The sequence below is a fragment of the Saxophila tyrrhenica genome (genome assembly GCF_035928015.1).
Source record: "Saxophila tyrrhenica strain CCFEE 5935 chromosome Unknown scaffold_9, whole genome shotgun sequence".
NCBI lineage: Eukaryota > Fungi > Ascomycota > Dothideomycetes > Mycosphaerellales > Extremaceae > Saxophila > Saxophila tyrrhenica.
In genome coordinates this window covers 629,568-649,407 of record NW_027041741.1, presented here as the reverse complement: position 1 = coordinate 649,407, position 19,840 = coordinate 629,568, and the positions used below count along the sequence as shown (strand labels likewise).

The window sequence follows — 19,840 nt, the reverse complement described above, 5'->3', positions numbered from 1 at the left end:
TGTCGCTTCACAGACTCCATCATCACGTCTACTGAGTCCCAAAATTCAACTCACTCGCAGCGACTGCCACACCACTTCCGTCACCTCTGCCGACTCGCCTCGAAACGCTACCATGGCGACCGTCCCAGGCGCAACGAACGTGCTCTACCTGCGAAATGGGATCGCCCGCTCCATCATACCCACCGGCAAGAATGTGACGATCCATAGTCAGGCGCAGGTCACTTACGCTACGCTGGCTGTTGTGGTGAGCCTGTCATTCGTGCTCGGGATCTGCCTCACGCTGTTAGTGTTCTGGTTGATTCGTCGCCATAAGAAGAAGAAGGCTGGGAAGTAGGAGATACGGGTTGTTGGCCCGGAGAGTTTAGAGATGGAGGATGAGGTTTGCGGAATGCTCTGTATTGAGTGAAATATATATCATGAACGTATAACGTCCACTTGTGTACTGCAACTCCCTCGTGACTCTTGCGGCCGCCTCTTTCAATCCCACCTGTGATGGTGATAACCAGCTGAGGTCTGGCGTTCTGCAGCCCGTCTCCTGATCAAACTTAAAAGTGTGTCAGCACATCGATCAGGCGGGCATTTTCCCATCTAATTGTATGCTCAGCCGCTCGAAGTCACTCATGTAAACTCTAGGGGCCAACGTTCGACCACGGGAATGCCGACGACAGCCATTGAAGGCCCACCGTTGTTCTTTTGTTAGCAGAAGAACCGGGAACTCAGGTGAGCAGAACCTTTTGTCTTGGGACCAGTCATGTAGTACTTCTATTCCTCCCATCTAATGCATCATGTTCCTACCCTACGGTACCGTTGACGCAGGTAGAGCACCATGTCATCTACTCTCAATCAGCAATATCAATTTGGTCCGGGTATGAGCTCCAGGATCGACTACTATTGCTCGTTATGTCTGTACTACCTCCATGAGCACGCTGAGAAGTGTCCACACGTACAAGGGCACTCCTCGTCAAACCATGTTTCCAACGGTATCGACTGCAACGAATCTTGGACAATCACGGGGAGGATCATCGCTCAAGAAACCAAGCAACGGCCACGACTGCGACACAAGAACCTGCCAACCAAGCTCTCCTTGCGCGAGCTGCGGAAGAAACAATCCGAACAGTCAACCCTCCAATCGAAGAGCTCAGACGAGCAGCTGCAACAGGCCTACGAGGCACAGATACTGCAATACCTGAACTCACCCCTCGAAGAGCTGCCTACTCAATCACACAAATCAGCTTCCCCTTCGTCTGATTCGACTCCATCAGCCGATGGGCCTCCTGGATGTCCTCCCACTTGAACACCTTCTCGACAAACACCTTGAACGACCCGTCCTTAAACTTCGGCAAAGCATGGTCGACTAGCTGGTCCCTTAGTCGACCCTGGTACATCTCATCGCGACTCCGCAAGCTGCTGCCTTCGAAGCGGATCCTCTTTCGGACGAAGTTGCTCAGGTCCACTTTCTGCGCTTGCTCAGGCTTTAACTTTGCGCCTGACAATGCCGCAAGGTTGACTATCCGGCCATCGCGTGCGGCGGCGTTGAGGTTGGCGGCGAATGTGTCTGCACCGATGTAATCGACAATGATGTCCACGCCTTTGCCATCGGTGGCCTTGGACACCTCCTCTTCCCATTTCTGGGTCTTGGTGTTATACGCCGCTTTCGCACCAAGCTCGTCGACGCAGAACTTGCACTTCTCATCCGACCTCGTCGTGGCAAAAGTCGCCGAAGCACCGTTGGCCACACTAAGCTGCTGGCCTGCAATCGAGACCGAGCTCGCGCCGGCATGCCATAGGATGCTCTTGCCAGGCGCAAACTCTCCAATCAGGTACATGGCCTGCAATGCTGTGATCCATGTCTACCGCAACGGCATCAGCACTCACACTCAATGTCCAAACCGGCCGACTCACCTCAGGAATCCCAGCACACTCCTCCCAACTCAGCTCCTCCGGCTTATGCACCAGCATATGTGTGCTCACAGCAATATACTCCGCATACGCACCCCCGTACGCCAGCCCAAACACCTTATCCCCCTTCTTGAAACCCTGCTCGCTCTCACCGGCAAGCTCTTCAATCGTGCCGCTGAACTCCACACCAAGAGTCTTAGGCGCTTGAGGCGGGACGGGGTACATGCCTTCTCGCTGCAGCAGGTCCATGCGGTTGAGACCAAAGGCTTTGACTTTGATGAGGGCTTGGGCGGCGGTTGGCGTGGGTTTGGGCGTTTGGTCGTTGATGTAGAGGTTAGAGATGCCGCCTTTGCCTTCTTTGATGTCTGTAGACAATATTAGCTTGGTTCAACGTTCAATGCGAGGGTGTTTACAACGTACCGACTGCTCTCATGGTCGCCATGGTTGCTGCCCGCCCTAGATGATGTCCGATTGATTGTACTCGGGAGCGGGACGATTGTAATGTCCTCAGCATGTACTGTCGAGAATTGGTGCTGGCGCTGAACAACCAACTGATCGTTCCGATATCTACCTGAACGTCAATTCCGCTTGAGAGAGTTGTTGCAAAACAAAAAGTTCATTAGAAATACAAATGCAACGCGGGGCGCCGTTGAAGTAACAACTACCCCACCGCGTCATGCTCCTAGGGCTGATACCGCGATGAACCGTGAAGCATTCACGAGAAAGAGCTTCTAAGCTATGGTCAGCAGGCGAGAGAAAATGGGAGCGGAAGCTGACTTTTCCAGAACTTTGGGGAGGAAAAGCAACATGAAGTCACAGTGCGGACGTGCGGATGAACGAGAAGCAAGAGAGTTTGTTACGAACTGTCGGATGTCATTTACACATATCTGCATGAAGGAATCAAGGCTGAACGCAGCAGCATGCCAACTCCATCAATGCAAGAGCAAGGTGCTGAAAGAGAACGTCGCAGGCACAACATCACACCGGCTTGTTGAGGTCGACGTTGAACTCCCAGACTCCTATAATTATGTCAGTAAATGTCATCACGATGCGTCTGCAAGGACTGAACTCACCATCCTTAAGCCTCTTCGCCGTGTCGTCCAGCACAATGATACGCCGCCGATTGCAGAACGTCGTCTTGTCCATCATCTCCACCTTCAACCCGGACAGCTGATCCGTCGGCTTCTCAAACATCTCCGAAAGATCCTCCACCGCCAGCTCTAGGTTCTTCTGGTTGTCCTCGAAGATCTCCGTCTCGTTGTTGCGCGCCAGGTAGTAAGCAAACGCATACGTCCACTTCAGAATCTGCCGACACCGCTGCAGCGCCTGCGACGCCTCCTCCAGAAACTGCACCTCGATCCACGACATATTGCTCGCCGACTGCAGCAACGTCATCTTCTTCTCGGTCTTGTGGAAAATGTCCTTGTCCAGTCGCGCCGACTGCTCGTGATTCGCATACCGGTTGTAGTAGTGCAGGTAGCGCTCTAGCGACTGCCGGCTCCTAGCCTGTGTGTCTCTCGCGTCTATGCCACTGCGCTCCTCGAAGCGGTTGCAGTTGTACCAGCTCGTGCCGTGCTCCGACCACACGCCCATGCACATCCAGCAGAACTCGTTGCGGCACTTGCGGCACGTCATGTGGTTGCAGCCGCCGTTCTTCTCGATGGTCGAATGGCACTTGGGACACTCCTTTGTGTTCGCCGAGATCCAGTTCGCCGTCTCAGAGTCGTCTGCGCACTTCTTGAGCCACAGCTTGACAAGAGCACATGGGCAGGGTTGATGGTCGGCGAGTGTGCAGCCGAAGCAGAAGCTGTGCTTGCAGTCACACTGCACCGTCGGTACGATTCGAGTAAGATCACGCTTCTTCACTCCACACTCGATGGCGTAGACGCAGTTCGGCGAAGGACACCACTTAAGATTTTCCTTGTCGTCCACGTAAGTACGCATCAAGAGTTGGTGATAGCGGTCGGTGAGGTCGGTTCTCACGAGGAGGTCCAGAGATTTGGCGTCCACGACCCTGTTGCATCCATCGCCGGGACACTTGATCCGAGCTGCCTCTCCCTCTCCGCGAATCTTCTGATCAAGGTACTGTCGGTAGCAGTCCACGCAGAACCGATGCCCGCACTTCATCGCCAAGCTTTGCAGTCCAGGACCATCCTCACAGCAGATATCGCACATGAAGCCATCGATTGTCTCTATCCGAGGTGGACTCTTCTGCACATCCTGACCCAGCCCTGCCTTATCGAGCACCTCTTCCTGACCATCCATGTACTGCTCAATCAACTTCTCCTTGTTCCATCGCGCATACCGCAGCAAGATCGCCGTGTCTTCGTGTGGCTGCTCGAGTAAAGTAGAAACCTCGGCAACCTGGTCATCCTGCTGCCGCTGTATGTCTTCGGGACTGTAGACCTTATGATCGACCTCGAAAGCCTTCTTCCTCGGTTTGAGATCCTTCTCTTGAGTCTCGAAATTGTCGTGCTCGGGTAGGTCGTCGAAGTCTACATCCGAGTCGTCTGTCGCCTGTCAGCACCCCACCTCGCCACGTGATATTCACAACCACTACGTACCTGCCCCAAAATCCTCTACATCCCCTACACTGCTATCGGCATCGCCGCCAAACTCATCGCTCGAGATTACACTGTTGACCTCATCGTCGGAGTCCATGGGTTTGTCGGAGACAAGGGTCTGCGGCGTGGCCGGCAAAGCGGCTTCGACCTGCTCGACCTGCTTCTGCTTTGTTTTGCTCGCCTTTCTCACAGGCTCTGCTCCTGCGGTGGCGGAAGTGGGTGGTGCGGAGGTGGTTGTGGTGTCAAGCTTGCGCTTGCGGGTTAATGGAGGCGTGGTGCTGGTTGAAGCGGCCGCCTCGTCGATGACGAAGCAGCCGGTTGCTCTATTAAATTCGGGCTGTGTTGTGCACCGCTGGGGGTGAGTCAAGAGGTGTTGTGTGACTCCAAGCGAGGATAAGCAAGCGGACAGAGAAGGTGTGCCTGTGAATGAGTGAGAGAAAGTGACTCCTCGGTGGCCTGGCAAGGCAGTTGCTCAGCTGCCCGCCAGAAGTGATGTAGCGGCCGGGATCGGTTAGCGCCATCGGCCTTGGCAGTACGATCCGGCTTTATCAGGCAAGCACGTGCCTGATTACAAAGGACGACTTCTTTGGCATGTGAATGTGCGGAATGTGACCTTTGGAATCACTGCAGATTGAATGATTGTATGGTAGACTCCTACTCGCTATCTTCATCCTCCTCGTCATCTTCATCTTCATCATCACCGACAAGCACATCAACCAACTGCTTCGTCTCCCTCCTCACATCCTGCAGCTCCTCGGACGCCGAACTCCTCGGGTCCTCCCACCATTGCTCGAACCCCTCCGCCTCCACCAGATCATCATGAGCCAGCACATTGCATGCAAATAGCAGAATCTTGTCGCCTTGCTGCCGATGCACCAGATCCGTCTGCATGTAGAGCAAGAACTCGACTTGCTCCGAGTACTCCTCCTTGTCTGTACCCACACATCGCTGTATCAGTAGCTTGTTTGGCGGGACCACTTTTGAGACGGCGTCTTTAGGTGACGTGCCAGATTCGACGAGACCAGCGATGCGCTTCATGAGCGATACGGCGACGGTGCGGCGGACTTGCTTGTCTTCCGCGTTGCTGCTGAGCTTCAGCGCTTGTAGCTCGAGCTGAATGGTATCGGCATCTTCGTTCTTCTGCAGAGCGTCCACGATGCTAGCCGTAGCCTCGTGATGGAAGTCTGCTGCTCGTCTTCGAGTGTCCCCGCTTTCGTCCGAGTTGATGGATGCGAAGCTCTCGCTGCGTGAAGAACGGCGTTTAGCGTCCTCGTCTAAGCTGTCTTCTTCGTCCTCCGAATCCAATGTCGATATCGAGTCGTCCGAGAAAGCAGCGTCTGCCGTGTTGTAGATGTCACCGGGTACTAGTGACTCCAGTGTCTCATCCTCATCTTCATCCACGGCCAACTCGTAGCCCTCTCCGCCTTCACCGACGATCTTCGGGTCTGTTGTAGCTTTAACAGGCTCATTCGGACCAGAAGATCGTCTCCGCTTGGACTTCGTCACTCTGCTACTGCCCATAACCGAAGTACCATCTGCCACTCTCACGCCATATGATATCAGCGCACCGGGCTTTATATGGCATCTCTTGCCAACGCCGGCCTCATTTGCAACAATAGCTCTTTCGATGACAGTATCATCACCTATTCGAGCATCGTCCCAGATGTAAGCGCCGCTCAGCTTGACTCGTTTGCCAATCACACATCGTCTGCCAATGACGCTTTCAGTGATGACAGTACCGCCGCCAACAGAAGTCGCCTTTCCCAGCATAGACTTCCGATTGACGACACTCGACCGCGCCAACACCACGCCGTCTTCCTTATAGACGTTGCCCTTCTGCAGCTGATACGTCTGGTCCGAAAGCATGTTGACGTCCGGACATAGCGGGTACGCCCACCGCGATATGACGTCTCGCGTGACTGCATCGTAGGCCTGCAAGTTCTTCACCCGTGCGGCATACCCTTCGCTAGTAATATGCGTGTGCACCGAAAGCTGCATCGTCTCAAAGTCCTTTAGCACACCATAAAGGAACCCTCGCCGAGGAGCCTGCCAGTCGAAGTTGTCTGTGTACTGCGCCAGGACTTCAGGCGTGCAGATGTCGATTCCACAGTCGATGAGGTCCTCCCTCACCTCCACCTCAACATGGTCCTTGAGCACCTCCTCCGCGATGTCCAGTCGTGGCGTCTGTCGCGGCCGCACCTGCTCGTAATGCACACACCGTTCGCTTGCAGGGTCGATCACGAAAGCAGGCCGGATGTTCTGCGACTTGGTGCGGTGAAAGTCGCCCGCTTCGCGCAGGACCATGGTCATGATGGACTTCTTGTCTTTTTCTCTCCGGGTCCGGTGTGCAGCTATCGCCGCTTCCATGGGGACGTTGGCGACTACGTCTCCATATACGCAGATGAAGTCACCTGTGATCAGCTGTTTCTGGTCCAGGTCCCGCATTGCGTCGCCGACTGAGCGGGCGTTCGAGCGGATAATCTCGAGTGAGAAGGGCGCTGTGTCGCGGGTCCATTTCGAGCGTCTATTGCACATTAGCACAGTTGAGGTAGTCCTGTCATATGACAATCCTCACTTGAAGTACTCCTCCACCTGCTCAATGTGGTTGCCACAGTACAAGATTGTCTCCTCCACACCCGCGCTGGCCAGGAAGTCGAAAGTGTACTCGATGAGCGGCGTGTTTGCCAGTGGCAGCAGACACTACACAACGTCAGCGCATGCTTTGCGAGAACATCTTTGACATGCATACTCGTGGGCGCTCCAGTGTGAAAGGCGCAAAGGTCGTCTCGAAGGCATCCGCGAAAACCACAGCCTGCAGAGGCTCTTCTCGCTCCTCTTCGCCACCTTTCGACTTCTGCGCGTTGGCACCCTTCTTCGATTTTGGTGCCATGCTGATAAATTGGTAGCTCTGTGTTGTGCTAGATGCGTGTCCAAGTCTGCAAGGTACTCGGAGGGTAGCAGAAAGTGATGTTGAGTTTGAGTCATGCACGAAAAGCTTAAATTTGGCGATCTAGCCTCGCATGTGAACGACATCTGACAGACAACTTGGTCGCTTCACTTGGAGGCTGTGGCACGATAACATTGTAAATTGATTGGCTGCGACTACCTGTGGCCAAGTACAACGGCGCAGTGACTCCCTTTCATCAGGTCATTGGTACGAGCCTGTAGCAGTACTTCAACTGGCCTTTTCAACGCCCAAGATCCATCCAGCAGCTCCAAGCGCGGTCGCTGTCAAACGACACATCTACATATATACAATATTTGACGCCAGGCCGTTTCGTAATCCTAGAAACCCAAGACCAGAGCATCTAGCCCTGTCATCGCGGCGGCCGTTGCGTTGGGTGCGGCATAGACTGGCCCATGACCGGCTGCGGAGGGTACATCTGTTGTCGCTTCATGTCTCCCATCTCAGGCCCTCCACCGGAGATATCTCCGATTCCTCTCCGGTGCGGCGGCTGCGGCTGCCGAGGAGGCGCGCCCATAGGCGTATTCGGTGGGTACATTGGTGCTGGTTGTCCGTGCTGGATGGGGTACGGCGTGGGCGCGCTGTACATTGAGGAGTCATCTGCTTGGTTGCTGGCAGGGGAGACGCCAGACATGGGGTTGGGCGAGTTCCAGTTGGTAGTCGTGGCGGGCGAGGTTGCGGGCGAGTCTTCAGTCTTCAAGCTGCGGTTAGACCGGGGGAGTGGAGGTGCGGCCATGGCGTCTATGCCACCGGGGTGTTTTTTGAGGTGAGATAGGTGTTTTTCGAGCATGCTGAGAAGGCCTTCTTTCGTGAATGGTTTGGGTAGAACATCATTCATGCCTATTACTGTTAGATCTGACATAGAGCAACGCGAAGAACAGGCTTACCGTGCTGAAAGTACATCGAGATGTCGTCACTTCTTATGTTCGAAGTCATCGCGATGATGGGTGTATTGTCGAACTGTCGAATGAGGTGGGTCGCGGAGACACCATCGAGATTAGGCATGATGATGTCCATTAGTATCAGATCGTATTTCACACCACTGTTCAGCTTGTTCACAGCCTCCAGGCCGTCCAGCTTTGAAATGTTAGCAATAGAACAGACACGAGGTAAAAAAACACTTACAGCACTATCAATAGCGCAGTGGAAGGCGTAGAGGAACTTGCCACCAATCCTCCTGCAAGTCTGATCGTCTTCTACTAGTAGAATGGACGGCTGCTTCACCCAACCTGGGTCGACCGTTGTGCTTTTCTTCCGGCCTTCAGGAGCTGGAGGTTGAGCAAAACTTCCATCTGTACCCTTTGCCGGCAACGCGTACGGAATGTTGTGAACGTGCTCACTGTACATCGGGTCGATGCCTTGCGTGTGGCCGATCGGATACACCATATTGTCGAGCTCGTTGTAGGACATTGATGTGGAGGAAGTCGCGGAGTGTGGTGCTGCGTTTCTGCTGGAGGACCGAGTGCCGTTCCGTGGATCTACATGGGGTGGCGGTGTGGTCAACGCAGCATTGTGGCGCATCTGCTGCTCGTTCATCTGCTCCAGATTGCGCGTGTTGAGCATATGATCCGCGCTGACCTCGTGTAATAGCTTTTTCGCGTGTTGCAAAGGCGATGCGGGTGCGTCCTCCTCAACGGCAGGAGGTGGCCGTGCTTCGCCTGCAGACGGACTCGCATTGGCGCCATTAGTTGCACTCGTGTTCGGCGGCGCGAACGGGTTGGCTACCCGGCTCTCCCGCCGTCTTTGGTTGTCCACAGAGTTCAGGAAGCTCATCACATATTGGATAACATGTTCATGGTTGACCACCGTCTTTTGCACCCCAATCAACTCCTGCAGCAGCATCGAATGATGCATGCTCAGCTCGTTGTATCTTTCCTGCAAAGACTGCAATTGCTGCTGTGTCGCGACCAGTTGTGTGTTGACGAGGTCCACCTGCTGGGTAGCTATCATCTCGTCCGGCATGGCATTGGACTTTCGAGGCGCCGGCGCTTTGCGGCGTATGTTATCCAGTGCGTCCTTGTTGTTCATCTTGAAATCGGGGTGTCTGAACTCCCATGCCTGCACCACATGTCAGCGTTGTACCTCTCCATATCAATTTCTTGCATACTCCTGGCCCATATGGTGATGTGCCGCCCTCCTCATTGTTGTGTCGGACTTTGTGAAAGTCGTATTTGTTCAGCTGCCGCACGAAGCTCGCGAAGTTGCTGTGCTTGAAGTGTTTCGGTAGTATGTGCTTCGTGAACTTCTCGTTCTGTCATACGGTTAGCATGTGGCAGCGCTCGTGCAGGACTTGCGCATACCTCGAGAACCACGAAACTGTCTCCTTCGTTACCCCACCGCACCACGCTCTCGTCCTGTGGGCTCTCCAGCATCCTTTAGGACGTGTTAGCTCTAAACTCGTCTATGGTAAACCGAGGGACCGCGTACTTGTACAGCTTGCGCACCTGTCGATGGTCAGCATCATCTGCCATTGGCTCGTCTGCAACACGATCCACTTACGAAGTCGCTGGAGTTGTTGGCCCCTTGGCCAGACTGACTGCCGTCCATTCTGGCGGTCACTATGCAGCGCACCACCACCCTCGGTCCTCCAATGCCTCGACGACTTCGAGAATGGTCGCGAGGTGGTGCAAGCGGGAGCGGGCGCCCACGAGGTTACGGCCCATGCACCTCAGCGTCGGCTACCGATCATTCGGGTGTCCGGATGCGCAACGAGCCTGGATCCAATGCCGTGCTTTTGGTCAATGCGCAATAGCCATGCGCGCGCAAGAGAGGTCGTGGTATAGATCGCGGTCGCAAAGGGACGTGAGGTTCGAGAGTGGACGGGACTTGGCGGCGGTGGCAGAAGAGATTGGAGATTGCCGCGAACCGACCGACGTCGTCATGCACGGGCGTGATGTGGTATGACCTATCACGTCTGCAGCTAGCTACAGCTATCTACCTGACCTATTTCGCTACCAGCTACTCTACCCCTCCTGGTGAATACCTTATCACTGCCCCGGACGAGCGAAAGGATGCGGAGCTCAGTTTGGCTGGCACCGCCATCCTACTGTCTCCAGAGCTGGCAACGTAAAGGTTGAAGTGCAGTTTCCTAATCCGTGCACATCTCTCCGATTCGGCTTAGGGCATTCCAGTGTGTGAAGACATGCACAAAACCAACAAAAAAGTCCACAATGAAGAGACAGCATGGGCACGCCAAACAACACTCGTGGCTCGAGGGCAAAGGCCGAAGACGAGATTAACCCTTCCGTCTGGCTTGGCCGAACAAGCAATGTACTACGGCTGGTTATTGAGGACGTCAAATGACTGACCGTGGCAGTCTGGTCCCTCATTCTTCTATCCACTATGCTCGGGCGACGGGCTAGTAAGCCATGTGTCTGATATTGCACCACAACATGGCGACGAAATAATTATAGATCTCCCGTTCTGTCGGGACAACCTCAAAGATCGACAAGCCTGGGATGCCCCCTGCTTCTCCAGAAAGCCACCCGCCGAGCTTGGGCAACAACACTTCGGAGTCGACTTGACTGGTATTGCTTCTTCACAAGGCTCGGACTGCCGCATAGTTTGACATGTTTGAACGCGGCAACAAGGCTCGGGCAATGAGATGTTGTGATCACGGAGCCTTGTCCGCTCATTCCACGTTTCACAGTCCTTGAACGTGGCCCCCGGAGACGCAGCGGGACGATTCTGGCATTCGGAGTCCTTATTGTCACGGGACTTCCGTTCTGGGTGAATGGGGAATGATATTGGGAGTTATCATCTCAAATCCAAGCAATGAAAAGGCTTGTGAGTGAAGGCGGAAGGCGGAAGCACCCTCCCAAACTTCCCTCTTGCCATATCTGCGTTATGGATGATGCTGATCTCGCACTCACCCAGAGACCTCTTTCTGCTTCTCATCAAGTTCCTTCTTGATAGCGTCATGATACCTCTCAATCCCGTTCGGACGACAGCAAACCGTCAACAGATCACCGGGGAGGCTTACACCGCGAGGCAGCTCGCAGGTCAAGTTCCTTGTGCCCAAAGTGACGCCTTCGCCGACGTCCTCGAAAGTGTAGGTAATCGTCGTCATGCCTTTCACGCCGCCGGTGCCATCCTCCTTCATACCGACCTGGTTCTGCTGCTGAAAGGCGAATCTCCATGGCCGCTCGACTGTGATGGCCGTCCAGGTCGACAAATATGTATTTGGTGGAAGATCCACTCGTTCAGTCCACACATCGCCTTCACGACAGTATCAGCACCTGGCCAACGAGGGAGACTGCCAAAAGAACTTATTGCCATGCTCGATGGGGACCTTGACGTTGTGGTTCATGCCACCGCTGCCCTTGTACGTCCGGCCTACATATCGACGGAGTCAGATTATAGCAAATTCTAATAGTGTTGATGGCGGAAGTCCTCACCCCAGTTGGATGGATCGCAGGCGAAGTCGTAGACGACCTCCTGCGAATGGCGGAATGCCGTTTCTAAGGTGATGCTGAATCGTCCCACCTTGTCCTGCTCTGGCCGGCAGTCAGCTCAACACCTTCGAAAGAATCGTGAGAAAGTACCCTTGGGTAGAGACCTCTTGCTGCTGTATTGTCTGCACTGGCTGCTTAGTTCTTGAAATAATTCCGTCGTTGTCCTGGTGATTAGCAGAGTAGGTGTTTGCTCGAACAGTGTTCTTCGGACAGATGGCTGCATGACGATGTGAGGACCGGGTCAAATTCAGTTTTAAACTTACTCCAGGCTGCAGTTGTAACTGCTCCACGGTCGGTAATTGAAGCCATTTTTGACGCGTCTGAAACACATTTAAGCAGCATGTCTATCCCTTTATGTGAGTATCGCAAAATCGTAGTCGACAGGTCAGTATGATCAATATTCCCCATTTTCGTTCTATAGCTTCGGCCTCGCCTTCTCACTCTCCGCCTTCTGCCGCAGCTCCTTTCTCAATATCTTCCCAGAAGCGCTTTTCGGTATCTGTTCGACGAAGAAGATTCCCCCGCGCAGCTGTTTGTACGAAGAAGCCCGCTTCTTCACAAAATCCGCCACCGCAGATGCAGAAATCGCATTCTCATTGCTCAGAGCCCCGGGCTGGACATTGCGGCGGACGACGTAACCTCTAGGAACCTCTGTCTGCTGCTCCTGCGACCACACGCCGATGACGGCAGCATCCGCTATCTGAGGGTGTGATGTGAGAAGTGCTTCGAGCTCGGCGGGCGCGACTTGGTTGGCTTTGTATTTGATGAGCTCCTTCTTCCGGTCAACGATCCAGACCTTGCCTTTCTCGACAATCCCTATGTCACCAGTGCGGTACCAGCCTTGGGGATTGCCGAAGGCTTCCTGATCTGCTTCTGGTCGATTGAGATATCCCTGGGCGAGGATCTTCCCGCCAACCAGAAGTTCGCCGCGCTCGCCTTCGGCAACGTCACGGTCGTCTTCATCGAGCACTCGTAGCCTGACGTTGGGTGGGATCTCGCCGACGGACCAGTTTCCGTCCTTGATGTTAGCTTCACCTTCCCAGGGGCCAGCGGTAATCACGCCTCCGCACTCAGTCGCGCCCCAAGTTTGATAGACATCAGCCTTGCCTTTCCCGAGCTTCTTGCGGAGCTCTTTGATTGTGTCAAAACCAATCGGTGCAGAGCCAGAAGAAGCGACTTGGAGCCCGTCGAAGTGATCGGTCACTTTGTCGCTCTTTGCTATCTGGAGCCAGATGGGAGGGACAGAGAATTGGTATGCCGGTTTCAGCCTTCGATGGGCAGAGATGAAGTCGTCGAAGTTGTATTTCTTCAGCCTGCACGATTCAGGAAAGGCGATATGGTTAGCAGTGACAGCACAAGGACCTGGGAGAAAAATTCCAGGTTTGATGACCATACTTACCAGTACGCAGTACCACCCATGTAGAACGGACTCAGCGAATACAGGTTTATGCCGGCAACGTTGCTCATAGGCAGATGTGCAATCGTATCGAAGCGGAATTTGGGGTGCTTCTTCTGATACTCCTTGGCCGCATGCATCAAGGACACGATGTCGGAGACGAGACTCCGATGTGAGAGACGAACTCCTTTCGGTAGACCAGTCGTGCCACTGCTGTACAGCAAGCATACTGTAGCGGTATCTAGAGCAGAGCCAGTAATCCTTGGCCAGTCCAGCGTTTGTCGGGAGAATAGCAAGTTCTCGCCTCCTGCAGCTGGTGACAGACTCCAAGCTCCAGGTTCCGTGCTGTCCGCAAGCAGTATCCGGCCCTCTGCGATTCCAAGTTGCCTGGCGGCCTCAGCCATTCGTGAATGACATTCAGAAGAGCAGATGACCAGAGAAGCCCCTGAGCTCGACAGTTGAGTAGTGATCTCCCCTACGGTGGCCTCAGTGCTGACGCCGCTATACACGGCCTCTACGGCGGTCGTGCCATAGAAGATGATTGGTGCCAGTGGACCTATAAAAGTAATCGTTCAGCAAGTTCCTTGAATGTTGGATTGGAGAACAGGGCTTGACAAACTCCCAAACAACGAGGTGAGCACGACGTCAGAGCGACCAATGCCATAACGATGTCGGAGCACGTAGGCGATACGTTGTGTGAGCGTGCGAGCCTCCGCCTTCGTGATGCTATTCGCTGGGTTTGCTGCATCGACGTGTATCTTGGTGTCATCACGTGCCAGTCCAGCTTTGGAGTCTGAATGTTGAGTCAGCAAACGCCTAACTTCTTCCAGTTTGTTTCTTCTTCTCACCAAACAAGAGCGTCAAAACATCAACATCGGGAACTGGAACATCGCCAGCAGGCGAGGTATGTACGCGCCCCTCAACACTCATCTCGCCCGCGTGTCCAAGCAGTCGCGGCCGGCGGATGGAAAGAAACGGGAAGATCGTACCTCCATCCCACGCGCTGCAGTCCAATACTCCAAATTGTGGGGATGCAGCACGCTTCCGAGGCTATCTAGCACATGACTCTGCACTCTAGGATCTTGGGATTTCATCCTGCTGGCCCCTGCGATCCTCGACAGATGTCTGATCGTGTTGAACTACTCCCGTGCATGGCCACTTGAGAACACGGCATGGTAGGGCACTGGAAGGACGGCAAGGAGGTAGTACTGGCCAACGATGTCCCGAAGGTGATTGACTTTTCCGACATCGAAGGGCGGAAAGGCTAGACTGTGGTACGGCCCTCGCCTTGGATGCAACACACGATACCGCGCGAGCACGACATCAACCTAGCTCGCCAGGTACGCGGAGAGCCGTTGCGCACGAGACCACTTGAAGTTATGCTCCGGGGCTAAGCAAACCATGCACCCCATACCCCAGATTTACAGCAAGACGACATGGTTGATCGCAGCATGTCCACTCCTCTGTCACAGATCCGAGTGACCAGATGATGTCTACAGTGACCAGTAAAAGGACGAAGCTGTTTTGGCGAACCTCGGCCCTCTGCATAACATACCGTTTCGTGCATGAATCGTGTCGAGCGGAGTAGCTTGGCTGCAACCGCCTTGCCGTTTCAGTTACAACCGCCGAACAGCCCAGTCAAACATCCTCGCAAAGGCCGCAGAACCAGCCATAGGGAGGCAATGTGATAGTTCTTTTGCCTCGGTCGAACACATATCACACACATCTGCATTGGATGTTCCCAGCAGCCAGCAGTCTTGGAGCTCCCCTCTAGCGTCGTGATGAAGAGCGCTATCAGGTAACATGTAGAGACACAGCAACATATATTAAGATGGCTTCGAGAAGCGGTTGCTCAATCTGATGCCCGCACATCTCTCCATTCGTTCAACAACCACATCAACATTCACTCAAGCATTCCTGTTCACTCTCCCATTGTAACCATGAAGCTCTCATCCATCGCTCTGTCCTTCGCTGCTGCCGCAGTCGCATCTCCCATCGGAGCTGTAGAGAAAAGGCAGCTGTCGGGTATCACAGAGAATGAACTGAGCGTTGGCTCATGCAGAGATGTGGTCTTCATCTTTGCCAGGGGCAGTACCGAGCCTGGTATGATTTGTTTGGTCTCTCCAGTCTGAAGTTTCGCTAACGCTTGCCCTTCTCTTCCGTAGGCAACATGGTAAATACCTCCGATGGATCTTCGAAGGTGGTATAGGCTGAGAGAATGTTAGGGCTCCACTGTTGGCCCTGCCACGTGCAGTGCCCTGAAGCAGCGCCTTGGATCGAGCAATGTTGCGTGCCAGGGCGTTGGCGGAGCTTATGATGGTGAGGCTACCAGTCCACGCCTTCCCGGTATACATCAGGTTTCACTGATCATCTTTGTGCCGTCCAGCCACCATCGGTGCCAACCTTCTCCCTCAAGGTACGTGCAGGAGCGATGTAACCCAGTGTTCGAAACGCTTGCTGACTCTTCCGCGCCTAGGTACCACGACTGCCGCTATCCGGGAAGCTCAGCGCCTGTTTCAGTTGGCCAACTCGAAATGCCCGAACAGCGTCGTAACTGCCGGAGGCTACTCGTACGTTCTTGCAGTCCAAGGGTCCTCGAGATCAACGCTGACATGCGGAACAGCCAAGGCGCAGCCGTGATGACTGGCGCGGTCAGTGGTCTGAGCGCTTCAGTCAAGGCGCAGGTCGCCGGTGTGGTCCTCTATGGCAACACCAGGCAGTTCGAGACGGGAGGTCGTATCCCGAATTATCCTCAAGAGGACACGCTCATCTTCTGCAATCGATCCGATGGAGTCTGCAGTGCCGGTACGACCCCATTGACAAATACCTACCGTGTCTGGAAGATTAGCTAACCCCTTTCTTCTAGGGCTCACGGTCACTCCAGGCCATCTTACCTACAATGTACCATTTTCCTCCCCTTCAACTATTCGGGACATCGCTAATACTGTATATTTAGGTGGACGTGCCGGAAGCGGCCGATTTCCTAGTAGCCCGGGTCGCCGCTGCATGATGAGGACGAGTGCCTCAAGCCAAAATTGAGGTTCGATGGAGCTGTTAATATGGCTCCTGGCAGTGTCTTCGTTGGAGATGGCGGAGGGGCTGGGATTTAGCATCATTGCTTTCTTCTCTCTGACAGTATATCTTCGCTGCGATCTGAATTTACCATACCTCATCAACGCCGCTTGCTCCCTTTTCCACCACGAGCGCCACTCTTACCGCCTTTCCCACCCTTGCCTTTCTCCCCTCCGCCTGCCATTTGCAACCTCATCTGCTTGACAGGAATTACACCTACAACTTCAGCTTCCTTCATGCCCTTGATCAGCTCGATCTCTCGCTCCCATATCTTCTCGATGTCCGAGCTGGTCGGATCCACATTCTTTGGTTGGCTGGCATCTCTCGACCACTTCCCGAAGATCTCACGCAATGCTTTCCCCTTCTTCTGCTGTCCCGGCTGCATCTTGACTTTGTACTTGTACTTGTTCAACGCAGCCCATGGAGCACAGACCGGTACGACCTCGATGATCTCATCACCAGGGAGCGGTGTACCGACAAGACTGTCCAGAGACGTGAGCGCGGAAGACTCCTCCTCGTCCAGATCATCGACGCCTTCTTCCATATTCAGCCTTTTGATCTCTTCGGCAGCAAGACCCTGCTGCTGTGCCTTCTCATGTTGGGCTTTCCGCCTTGCACGAGCCTCTTCAGCGGTCTCCATTTGCGCAGCCTTTTCAACAGCAGCCTCCTGGCGCTTCTGATCGCCCGCTTTGGAGCCGAGGAGCTTCATCGCCGCCTTACGATCTTCTTCATCCTGCTCGGCGTATTTTGCGGCCATCTTCTTCGCTTTTCCATGCTTCCCTCGGACCCGTGGGGCTTGCTTTTGCTTACCTGGCCGTGCGGTCGAGGTGGTAGACTGGGAGAGAGGTTCTGCGCCACTGTCCGGCGTAGAGCCATCGGCTCCGTTGTTCTCGTCTTCGGACATATCTTCAGCATGCTCCTCGACATTCTCCGGCTCAGGTGCGCGCGGCCCAGCACTCTCTCCACGCCCTTCCTCGGCAGGAGACTGGTTGTTCGACCCGTTCTGATCAAGTGGGACATCGTTGGTCTGAAGACCAGCGCTTCCGAGAGGTGTAGACTGTAACGGGTTGCTTCGCGGGCCGCGGTCATCATACGCGCTCTCGTCGGGAAGATCATCATCACTACTTTCGTTATCCTGTGCATCACCCGGAAAGTCATCATCTGCATTCGCAATAGTGACCGGCGGAGCAGGCTCAGCGTCTGAAAGGTCGTCTTCAGCGTCCGTGACGGTGCCACTAGTATTGCCAGAAAAGATAGTCTCACCGTCCGTTAAGTCAGGAGTTTGGGCGCGACTCTCAAGGACCCGATGCTTTACGTGGCGCGCCTTGCTCTCCTCACTGATGCGGAAAAGCACAGCAAAGCCAAGCAGCAGCTGCGCAGGCGGTAGGAAATTCTTCTTTCCTCGGACCATGAAACCGCCCGTGGTAAGATACTCGCCAGTCGGTGCTGTTTTCGACACCTGCTCAGCGTTCACCCACCATGCACTCATCGCCGCTTTGGAGTCCCAGGCACTGCTGGTGCAGACCGCCAAATTACCAGCTTGACTGAGCGTCGAAGGCGGTATCGGCGCCTCCGGTGTCTTCGGATTGTTCTTGATAATGACAGTTGCAGCGCCATGCAGGTCAGCATGGACGTAAATATCGCCCTTCCGCAGGTAGCGGCGGTACAGTAGCTCGTTCTGTTGCGCATCTCTGCCTGCCAGAACCAGGTATCCGTCTGATGAGATGAAGTAGATAAACTTCTCGAACCACATCTGCTTTCTCACAGGTCTCAAAACATCCTTCTCTTGCTTCAGACCTTTCTTCAGATCAGCCATCACCTTCTGCTCGGTGTTCTTGAGTGCCTTCTGGGAAGCCTGCGCAGTTCTCTCCTTCTTCTCAGCAGCACTTCGCCGCTGATTGTAATATTGTCTTGCGTTGGCGAATGCCGAGAGCGCGAGATCAATATCAATAGCCAGTCTCTTGTCATCGGTCGATCTCGGCTGCGGTTGAGCATCCTCGTTGTCAGAATCCTCGCTGTCTGTCTCATCTGCAAACTCTTCTTCGACTTCGTTGGTGTCGTATTCGGCCAACAGCAAGGTGACGGTATTCTCCTGCAGCTTCAGCGGCAGCTTGATGGTCTCCGCGACGGCATTGTGTCGTGCCTGCTCGTTTTCAATCAAGCGTCCGATGTCGACCCAGTCCATTCCCTGTCCGACTAGCCCATTGACAGCTGCTACCGCCTCTTCCACTCTCTCGACATTCGCTTCAATAGCCGATGCTTTGCGGATGTTGAGCTCTTGTACTTGTTGCAGACCATCAAGACGCTTCGCTTGCTCATCCCGGGCTTGCTGTAACTTCCTTTTCGCAGTCTCCTCCCGCTCCATCAAACGCGATTCCAGCTTCTGTCCCTCCAGAGATGAGAAGAACTCGTCTGCAGTGCGGTTGAAGCCTTCATAATCAAGGAATGCCAACGAAGAGTCTGCTGCCAGATGCGCCGGCTTGAACGGGTGGAAGTCGTCGTACATATATCCTTCGGGAAGTGACTGAGATCCATCAGGGGCCGTGGACACCTGGTCCTCGGACGATGCCGCTTGCGACTGCTGACGCTTCGCGACGATATATCCTGTGGCCACATCCGCGCTGGTGATCTCCTTCACTACCCGCTGGGCTTCCTGCAGCGCCTCCAACAGCTTGTCCATCAGCTCTTCGCTGCGAATGACCTCCTCCGGCTGCAAACCTCGATCATACTGCGAGACATGCAGTGCATGATCAAGCAGAATGGGTGGAAACTCAGTCGTGGTGACCGCCAGCGCCTTCCTCAATGCATCGCCAGCCTTTTTCTTGACCTTCTTGCCTGGCTTCCTCGCTTCTGCCTCCTGTTTCTCGACAGCTGTTTGTAGACCATCTCTTAAGCGCTCCTTCGTCAACTCAGGCACGCCCGCGTAGTTCTGCCGTAGCGAGATGTTGTACTGTGTCCCAAGCTTATGCTGCTCATGCTCGTCCCCTTCGCTCACTGTCCGGAGCAAACTCAAGATGGTGCAGTCACTGTCGGTCAGGATGATGTTGCCACCAGCATAGAACTCCAGGAACAGTCGGTATAGTCCATCGCTGAACTGGATCTCGAGAACTCGGTCGGTGCCTATTTGCTCGACCTTTGTGACCCTGCGTGTGCGCAGGAACTTTCGTAGACGCGCAACGAAATGTCCAGGCGCAGCGGCGGTCGATCGCGCGAAGGATGTGAGGTGGCATCGGAAGCCAGAGTCTATCAACAGCTGCTCCTTGCGGTTCGGTCTGGCAAAGCGTAAGAGGAAGATTCTGGTGGAAAGGTCGTACGCATTCGATAATCGTAGGCCGACCAGACTGGCCGCCAACTCGTGGGCGATTACCTTGACGTCGAGAGACGAGAATCGCTGCTTCATCTTGTCGTTGTTGTGCGGATACAAGAGTTCAATCACAAGTGTTGGAGGAATTCAGATGTCATAAACTATTTTGTCACATGCGTCATCGTC

At 54.3% G+C, this 19,840-nt stretch overlaps 9 protein-coding genes across 9 annotated transcripts; 2 read left to right on the top strand and 7 right to left on the bottom strand.

The window, feature by feature from the left end:
- Positions 1-112: 112 nt before the first annotated feature.
- On the top strand, positions 113-334 carry LTR77_006189 (uncharacterized protein; the record flags this gene model as incomplete). The annotated part of the gene is made up of 1 exon (XM_064803431.1): positions 113-334. The coding sequence occupies one exon, from the start codon at positions 113-115 to the stop codon at positions 332-334; it is 222 nt and encodes a 73-aa protein (XP_064658346.1).
- Positions 335-1,211: 877 nt separating this feature from the next.
- Positions 1,212-2,341, bottom strand: LTR77_006188 (uncharacterized protein; the record flags this gene model as incomplete). The annotated part of the gene is made up of 3 exons (XM_064803430.1): positions 1,212-1,850; positions 1,903-2,264; positions 2,320-2,341. 3 exons carry the CDS (start codon positions 2,339-2,341, stop codon positions 1,212-1,214), a joined length of 1,023 nt encoding a protein of 340 aa, XP_064658345.1.
- A 536-nt stretch (positions 2,342-2,877) lies between these two features.
- LTR77_006187 (uncharacterized protein) lies at positions 2,878-4,984 on the bottom strand (the record flags this gene model as incomplete). Its single annotated transcript, XM_064803429.1, has 4 exons — positions 2,878-2,918; positions 2,973-4,409; positions 4,464-4,815; positions 4,871-4,984. The coding sequence occupies 4 exons, from the start codon at positions 4,982-4,984 to the stop codon at positions 2,878-2,880; spliced, it is 1,944 nt and encodes a 647-aa protein (XP_064658344.1).
- A 133-nt stretch (positions 4,985-5,117) lies between these two features.
- Positions 5,118-7,353, bottom strand: GCD6 (translation initiation factor eIF-2B epsilon subunit, GEF; the record flags this gene model as incomplete). The annotated part of the gene is made up of 3 exons (XM_064803428.1): positions 5,118-6,987; positions 7,039-7,163; positions 7,213-7,353. 3 exons carry the CDS (start codon positions 7,351-7,353, stop codon positions 5,118-5,120), a joined length of 2,136 nt encoding a protein of 711 aa, XP_064658343.1.
- Positions 7,354-7,780: 427 nt separating this feature from the next.
- Positions 7,781-9,800, bottom strand: SKN7 (kinase-regulated stress-responsive transcription factor skn7; the record flags this gene model as incomplete). The annotated part of the gene is made up of 5 exons (XM_064803427.1): positions 7,781-8,268; positions 8,316-8,505; positions 8,554-9,486; positions 9,536-9,679; positions 9,729-9,800. 5 exons carry the CDS (start codon positions 9,798-9,800, stop codon positions 7,781-7,783), a joined length of 1,827 nt encoding a protein of 608 aa, XP_064658342.1.
- A 1,337-nt stretch (positions 9,801-11,137) lies between these two features.
- LTR77_006184 (uncharacterized protein) lies at positions 11,138-11,530 on the bottom strand (the record flags this gene model as incomplete). Its single annotated transcript, XM_064803426.1, has 2 exons — positions 11,138-11,267; positions 11,301-11,530. The coding sequence occupies 2 exons, from the start codon at positions 11,528-11,530 to the stop codon at positions 11,138-11,140; spliced, it is 360 nt and encodes a 119-aa protein (XP_064658341.1).
- Positions 11,531-12,297: 767 nt separating this feature from the next.
- On the bottom strand, positions 12,298-13,682 carry LTR77_006183 (uncharacterized protein; the record flags this gene model as incomplete). Its single annotated transcript, XM_064803425.1, has 2 exons — positions 12,298-13,195; positions 13,282-13,682. The coding sequence occupies 2 exons, from the start codon at positions 13,680-13,682 to the stop codon at positions 12,298-12,300; spliced, it is 1,299 nt and encodes a 432-aa protein (XP_064658340.1).
- A 1,536-nt stretch (positions 13,683-15,218) lies between these two features.
- Positions 15,219-16,288, top strand: LTR77_006182 (uncharacterized protein; the record flags this gene model as incomplete). Its single annotated transcript, XM_064803424.1, has 6 exons — positions 15,219-15,381; positions 15,665-15,694; positions 15,755-15,848; positions 15,902-16,083; positions 16,145-16,179; positions 16,235-16,288. 6 exons carry the CDS (start codon positions 15,219-15,221, stop codon positions 16,286-16,288), a joined length of 558 nt encoding a protein of 185 aa, XP_064658339.1.
- Positions 16,289-16,450: 162 nt separating this feature from the next.
- LTR77_006181 (uncharacterized protein) lies at positions 16,451-19,750 on the bottom strand (the record flags this gene model as incomplete). The annotated part of the gene is made up of 1 exon (XM_064803423.1): positions 16,451-19,750. The coding sequence occupies one exon, from the start codon at positions 19,748-19,750 to the stop codon at positions 16,451-16,453; it is 3,300 nt and encodes a 1,099-aa protein (XP_064658338.1).
- Between the last annotated feature and the right edge of the window lie 90 nt (positions 19,751-19,840).